This window comes from Oryzias melastigma, linkage group LG24 (assembly GCF_002922805.2).
Source record: "Oryzias melastigma strain HK-1 linkage group LG24, ASM292280v2, whole genome shotgun sequence".
In the NCBI taxonomy this organism is placed as follows: domain Eukaryota; kingdom Metazoa; phylum Chordata; class Actinopteri; order Beloniformes; family Adrianichthyidae; genus Oryzias; species Oryzias melastigma.
In genome coordinates, this window is record NC_050535.1 from 1,805,032 (window position 1) to 1,813,058 (window position 8,027).

The following is an 8,027-nucleotide window of genomic DNA, read 5'->3' on the forward strand; positions in this document are numbered from 1 at the left end:
CTGTGAACTACTGTCTGAGAGATGAGAACCCACTGTGTGAAAGTGCATGTCTGTGTTGTGGGGGCAAAGTCAGGTGGTCCCAAAGAAAGAGGAAACGATTAGAGAAGTGCTCGTTTACCTACGAATAGAATTATATTTTGATTTATCTTCAAATCAGTGGTCTTGTATTTGTGATTACGCAGTTTTTAGCCAAAAATTATAGTTTCTGCAGAGCGGCAGGATTTCATTGGAAATCCACTTAAGTTGTGGGCGGGGCTGTTGGTGCAGAGCAACCCGCCCCTCTTCCCATCATCCATCTATCTACTCCTGCCCCCTCACACCTCCAACCTAAATCAGTCGTACAGTTTGATGAAGCAGCGTGACAGAATGAACGCCGTCAACATTTTAAATCGATAAGAATCGCCTAATGAAATATCGCGATATATCGCAGAATCGGTTTTTCCCTACACCCTTACTGTATATTTAAGGATTTAAAGTCCCACTGCAATCAAGTTTTTATTTATTTTCAAAGACTGGTGGTCGTTTAATTTGCTTTATTTCTAAGACTTACACTCTCCCCCACTAGCTTACAGCCTCTCACAACCCCGAGCTAGCATTAGCGATGTGCAAGCCAAAACAGCTAGCATGTTGCTGAAATATTAGATAGACTCCAAAACAGCCTAAAAATTATTAGTAAATCCCAAAATAGTACAAAAAGCTAGCAGAATGCAAATTTTAAAAACTTTAAAACCGTAACTCTTCTACATAATTATGAATAATATACTTAACCTTAAGAAACTTTCAATATTTTACTCTCCATAAAAATGTATTTTGTCAAAATTATACCAGCTAGAAATGAGTGCAAGATAACATCGGGTCATTAATAACAATAAAATATATAAGATTGATATAAGATTGACTTTGACACATGCTATAACCTCTCTTTTTATAACAATTTCATGTTTGTTTTCTGTTATTTTCATGCTTATGCCTTGTATATTTTTTATTTTATCACTTACTAGTTTGCTTAAGGTGTGTTTTTTTCGATTAAGAACATATATTTAGGTATTTTATAACTATATTTCATTTTTTAAAGCACATTTAATTAAAAAGCACTTTAATGAGTTCAAACCCGTTACAGTAGAGTGTAGTATTGTGAACAGGGATCCCCCTGCTTTCCTCTGAGTGACATTTCAGGAGGAAACACGTTTGCAGCGGCAGCACAGCACGTACAGACGGAGTCGTTTCACCACGCGCTGCATTTAGATTCCTGGGGGCGCGACCACAGCTTGTTGCTGCCACGTGACTCCAGGGGGAGTCCGGCAGCCAATCGGAGGGCGAGTCCTCCTTGACGTCAGTGGGCGGGGCCGAGAGCTCGCGTATGTGAGCCTGGCAGAATCCCCTCCTCCCTCCTCCCCGGTAGGAAGGCTCGCTCGCTGGCTCCGTGCAGGCGCAGTGCGTGCAGTCCGCTCAGCTGGCTCCTCTCCGCTCTGCATGGACTGATCCCCGCCACGTAAGAAGCACCGCGGTATCACGGGAGTGAGGATGTCCTGCTAAATCAAGGGATTGGCCTGGGAAATTGGCCGGCCGTCCCTTTCCTTCCTTCCTTCCAGCAGGAGACCCAAAGACGGAACATTTTCTTCCATCGGACGAACCGCCGACTCCCGCACACACTAAACAGAAACAGCAGCAGTCTTTCCGGATGGGGTTTTCTCCTCTGCGGTCGATGATTATCACCGTGCACGGATGCGAATCCGGGGAACAAGGCCGTGCAGTGACCTGGTACTCGTTAGCTAGCCAAGCTAACTAGTTAGCTTTGTTTTTGCTAGCCCTCTCATTTGTTCGAGAAGGAAAATTATTTAAACGACTCTAATTGGTTCACATTTTCTTTGTTAGTGTTATTTTTTATTGTTAAAAAATCCAACATTTCCTCCGTTTTTGCAGCGGAAGTCCAAACTATTGTTTCCGTTTTACGAAACGAACCGGCAAGATAAGCTAGCAGCAGACGAGCGGTCTTCATTCATTTTTAAAGCTAACTTTTTGTAGCCTTTGTCTCGCTCGCTGCGTTCATGAAATTGCAGCACATTGCTGGGAATATCGATATAAACTTGCACCAATTTTTGAATTTATTTTTTAAAAAATTGTAATACGTAGATTAAAAAATAAGGAGATGAATTATTGTAAAAATGCGTCTTTTTTGTTGAATGAAATCCCAGCTTGTTGATTAATCCTTTCATCAGCGGGACTCATAATAACAACTTTATTTTATATATACATATATATTTAATTCAAGGTTTGATTAAAAATAGTAAATTATCGATCCATCCACGTTCTAAAAAAACCCGGAGTTCGTGGCTCTATCGCACTTATTCCTCATGAACATACAGAGGTCAAATCCAATTAATATTTCACGCTATGGGAGATCGAGACACAAATCCCACGACTTCGAGAAACTGACTTGCTTGAGGACCACCGAGTCGCACCAGAGCTTCAGCCCCAACCTCGGGTCCCCCAGCCCGCCGGAGACCCCGGACTCCTCGCACTGCATCTCCCGCATCGGGGACTACCTTTTGTTGGAGCCGCTGGAGGGAGACCACGTTTTCAGAGCCGCCCACCTGCACAGCGGGGACGAGCTGGTGTGTAAGGTGAGTGAAAACCAAACACCCCCTCCAAAAAAATGCGCTATTTTTATTCCTTTTAACCTCATTTTTGAGTATTTGCAAGCTCAGATGCAAATATTCTACCAACATTTGGGGCAGACTTACCATTAGACAAAGGTTAACTCCTAGTAAAATACATTTTACGCTCAATATTATTTGTATTTATCTCTGTAAAAAGAATAATAAGGAAAAAAACATCAAAGTACTGAAATGGCATCATGTGAAAGAGTTTCGTCTCCCCCCTTCATCTGCAGCAATGGTATAATCCAGAGGAGAGACTTCCAACTATTGTCCTCAAGAGTTCAGTTATAGTCGTTTCTTCCGACTGATTTAATAAATTGGCACATTCAATAGATGTAATTTTAAGTATAAATAAAAATGCATTTCTTTAACATTTAAATGTGATTTTAGCTTTTAGATTTGGATTATTTGACATTTGCTTTTGTTCGCCTTTGGGCCCCCACAAACTGCAAAATAGTGCTGCAACAAACGATTATTTTAATAGTCGTCTAATCACAGATTATTTTTAACGATTAGTCGACTAATTGTTATGCGCAAAATGGGTGTAAAACACACATCTTAACCATCATCAGCTTTAATATAACTAGAAACTAGATACATTTCCTGTGATAATGCTAGTGTGAATGCTGGAAGCTGAATTTGGCTGCTGAAGATGCTGAAAATGCTGCAGTTGATGACTGAAGACATTGAAGCTAATAGCCAACTAAAATATAAGTTAAATCCCAAATTAGGCTAAAAAACTGCCTAAGTTAGCAAACAGCTGGTATGCTGCTGAAACATAAGCAAAACTCCACAATAGCATGAAAAACAAAAAAGCTTAAATTAGCCCGAAAAAAATAGCATGCAGCTGAAATATTAGCTAAACTCCAAATTAGCCCAAAAAACTGGAAAATCTTAAATTAGCCAAAATAGCTAGCATGTAGCTGAAACTCAAAATGATCCTAAAAATCTAAAAAAAATCCCCAAACAGCTAGCATGTAGTTAATATAAAGTAAGGTCTGATCGTGGCAGCTCTCCTGCTGAGTCCGCCCTGTCTCTCAGAGGATGTTTCCATGTTCTGCTGCACATCCGCCAGCTTTTTAATAATTGCTTGCACTGTAAATAGAGAGCTGACAGAGCAGCCTAATGGAAAAAGTGAATGGGGGTGAGCTGCGTGGCTTGTGTTGCATGATGTAACGTTGACAAAGGAACCAGTAACCACGCACACACGCGCTCGCTGCCATAGTTTCAGGTTTTCCCCAAACCTTCTTTTGTGTTGGTGCAGCCCTTGAATAGTTTTATTTCCTGACATTGACTTTTGGCGGATTATAAATCTGTTAAGAGCGCTGTAGCCTTAATCTTTTTTTGGTCGCAGCCATGTGACAAACTGTTGGCCTTCTGCACGCCTGTGAGCTAACAGGCGTTTGACCCCGTCTGCTTAGCGCTGACCTCGATACGGCGGCGATCAATTCTGACTTCCGGGATTGATTTCTTCCGCCGTCTGGGAGCTTTTTGGTCGCATTTCTATTGACCGCAGAAATGGTGGAGCCCTCCTCACCTGGCCGCAGGAGGAGCAGGCGTTGCCATGGAAACAAGAGAAACTGCAACTCCTAGATGCTAAATGCCAGTATTACTTTAACAGGCATAAACATTTGTGGGATTTGAAGCGTCTGGAAGAAAATGAGGTCAGCTGATTGGTTTTTAATTTCCAGGTTTTCGACATCGGCCGGTACCAGGAGTCTCTGGCGGCCTACTTCGCCCTGGGCCAGCACCAGCACATAAACCAAATCCTGGAGATTCTGCTCGGCGAGACGCGAGCGTACGTCTTCTTCGAGCGCAGCCATGGCGACATGCACTCTTTCGTGCGCACCTGCAAGAAGCTGCGGGAGGACGAGGCCGCCCGGCTCTTCTATCAGATAGCCTCCGCCGTGGCCCACTGCCACGACAACGGACTGGTGCTCCGCGACCTCAAGCTGAGGAAGTTCGTCTTCAAGAACGAAGACAGGTGAGTGGCGTCATATCTCTGTGGTGTAAGGCGAGACGGTGACACCAGATGTTTTTCAGGGTGCATGAAACTCAAGCTTCCCGGTTCTTCTTGTTAATTGGGTTTATTGGTGGATACGTTACATGCATGTAACACGGTGACATGAAAACATGGATATGCTGGAAAGGCCAGCATTTTGCCACTTTGTTGTGGAAAATCTCAGGGGTTGCAGTGACCTCTGTTGGCCACATTGTGTAATTGCAGCTGTTTATAGATTCCTATTTCTTATTAACATAACTTTTTTGGTGCAACTTTTCATTTGAGGATCTGGAAAATATTTTTAAACCTGATACCCTTGGCTTCTTGTTGGCAAAAGGTGCAGACAGCACTTTAATAAGGGAGCTAGTGACGTTATGCTTTGGCACATGCTGTGGAAAAAGAAGTTGATCTCCTTCACATATTTGCTGTGGGTCCAGTGCCCTTCAATGCTCAGCGGGCGGAGACGCACACCACCTCCTAAAAGATTGATGCAGCGCGACTTATAAGACTGATGGTGCCGGGCAGTTCAGGGCCACATTTATTTTATGGCTTGTCAAAACTACTCCTGCACCTTTTTTGTCTTCCTGAATCATTTACAGCGCAGAAGTGACTGCTGGGAGAAAAGAGGACAAGGTTGACTGTGAGGAGATGCATAAAGAAACCGGCGTGCCGCTCTGAAATGGGGTTAAGCTCCTATTATTTTACCTTCCAGATCTCGACTGTAATTACGGATTTGAACGTCTACCAAATGAGCGGTTATCCAGATGATAGTTTGCTGTGGTCTTAATCTCACAGACAAACAGTAGGGATTAAGCTCATCTTCCTCTTGAAGAAAGAAGCTTGGCTGCATGTCATTCAAATCTGATTATTATTATTGCTCATAATTAACCAGTAAATGAGGTAAATTAGCGTTGCGTGTGACGCAGAAATAAATCTTCACTTTCATTAAACCTTTGTCATGCAGTTTTTAAGATTTGCTGCAACAAAAGTGTTTTTGGGATGTTTTTCTGATGATGGATGACATATTTGAACAAAATCAGGCTAAAAAATGAGTATTTCTTTATTTAAATAGTTTTAATTTAGGAGCAGACAAACAAATACTATTAGGAAAAGAGTTTTTAAATCCATTCAGATCCATCTGCTTCCAGACAAATAGATCCATGAACGTCTTCTTCGTTTTCTTTGTCTGAGCTGGTATGTTTAAGGTGATTGATTTCAAGCATAGATTGTGAAACAGGACAAAATAAATATTTTTCAAACTCATAGAAATAATGAAATGCATTGATTAGAAAATAGAAGACAAACAAAAACCCAGCCGTGGCGCAGCGGTAGGGCGGTTGACTCCTGATTGAAATATTGTAGGTTCGATTCCCACCTTGCCTGCCCATCTGTCGAAGTGTCCTTGGGCAAGACACTGAACCCCACATTACCTCTGGTGGAAGGTTGCCGCCAGTGTTCAGCCGCGGGGCCACCACCAGTGTGTGAATGGATGAATGGGTCTGTGACTGTAAAGCACTTTGGGCCTTCAAGGAAAGTTGAAAAGCGTTATACAAGTATATGCCAATTACACATGTGTCACATTTGATTCATTAGATAAAGTAATTGTTAACTAAAGTCCAGTAGAGTTTGATTGATTCAAAAAGAGTGGGTGGAAGCAAATTTAAATAATCCCACCCTTTGGTGTCGCTCGTATTTTTTTATTTCGGCTAAAAATGTCATAGTCATAATTAAAGACCACTGGGAATAGTTGGCCCTCTGTTGGTGGGTGGAGTGTTCCTGCCTCAAGTGGAGGAGTTTGCATATCTTGGGGTCTTGTTCAGGAGCCGGAAAGCAAAGCTCTCAATTCTCTGGTCGATCTGCGTTCCAATACTCGGATATACTCATGAGTTCTGGGTCACGATTGAAAGAACGAGATCCCGACTACAAGCAGCTGAAATGAGCTTCCTTATAAAGTGAGAAGCTCGGTCACCCGGAGAGACCCAAGAGTAGAGCCGCTACTCCTCCATATTCAGAGGAGCCAGTTGAGGTGGCTCGATCATCTGTGCCTCTTGGACGCCTCCTTGGAGAGGTGTTCCGGGTTTGTCCCATTGGGTCTTCCCCGTGTCAGGTCTTCCCCAGACAAGGGGAAGACCTGACACGGGGAAGACCCAGGACACGCTAGAAAGACTATGTCTCTCGGCTGACCTGGGAACAACATTTCTTGGCAGCAGAAATCTTCCAGTTCCTGCACTCTTTCATCTCCCAGAGGGACTGCCATCACAGACCATGTCCCGAAGATGGCCCTCCCCAGAGAGGCGTTCCAAGCATGCCCCACTGGCGGAGGCCCCGGGGAAGACCCCGGACATGCCTGGGAACGCCTCAAGGTCCCCCCCAGGGGAGCAGGAGGAAGTGACCGGGGAAAGGGAAGAGGAGAGGGACATCTTGGCATCTTTGCTTTGGCTGCTGTTCCACGACCCGGTCCGGATGAGTGGACTCAGATTGATGGATTTCACTGGGAAAGCTCTAAAAACATGATTGAAATGGTCGTTGACGTCAATAGTTGACTTGTCTTGATTTAAAAAGTGTGTTAACATCTTGAATGTTTTATCTCTGCTTACAGAAGCCTTGTAAAGCTGGAAAGCCTGGAGGACACTTACATCCTGGCCGGTCACGACGACTCCCTGTCAGACAAACACGGCTGCCCGGCGTACGTCAGCCCAGAGATCCTCAACGCCAACGGCAGCTATTCGGGGAAAGCGGCCGACGTGTGGAGCCTGGGCGTCATGCTCTACACCATCCTGGTGGGGCGCTACCCCTTCCACGACGTGGAGCCCGGCTCCCTGTTCAGCAAAATCCGCAGGGGCCACTTCAACGTCCCCGAGACGCTCTCGCCAAAGGCCAAGTGCCTGATCCGCTCCGTGCTGCGCCGGGACCCGGCGGAGCGCCTCACCTCGCGGGAGATCCTGGAGCACCCCTGGTTCGCCTCCGTGGGGCTGCTGGGGGGCGCCCCGGCGCACAGTAGAGGGGAGAGGGAGCACGAGCAGGTCGTGCCGGAGGTGAACATGGAGGAGGAGCTGGAGCAGTTCTTCAGCTGAGCAAGCACAACGACTCTGCCGCCGCTGGCTCGCCGGCGGCGCCGCAGAGCCCGTAGTTTAGCGATCGATAGGTGAATTTGTCAATCATTCTAAAAGGTGTTTCCATCCTGTTTCCTTTCATTTCACGGGAAACCCGAAGCTCAGCATGACAAATGACATCTATACATCACCCGGCGGCGCACGGCCCTCGCCGGGGCGCCCCCGCCGCCACACATGCAAGTTGCAAATAATGTAGCAAATGTTCTTTTTTTTATTCTTTTGGATGTGTTTGTTTTATTGTGGTGCTCATAA

At 45.0% G+C, this 8,027-nt stretch overlaps 1 protein-coding gene across 1 annotated transcript in view; it reads left to right on the forward strand.

Annotated features, from left to right (window-relative positions):
- Nucleotides 1-1,343: 1,343 nt before the first annotated feature.
- The window catches only part of trib2 (tribbles pseudokinase 2), a gene marked incomplete in the record, with an annotated part of 7,556 nt that continues 872 nt past the window's right edge, over nucleotides 1,344-8,027 (forward strand). Inside the window, 3 exon segments of the mRNA XM_024291628.2 lie at nucleotides 1,344-2,624; nucleotides 4,352-4,644; nucleotides 7,262-7,988. Coding sequence (XP_024147396.1) covers nucleotides 2,355-2,624; nucleotides 4,352-4,644; nucleotides 7,262-7,736 — 1,038 coding nt within the window.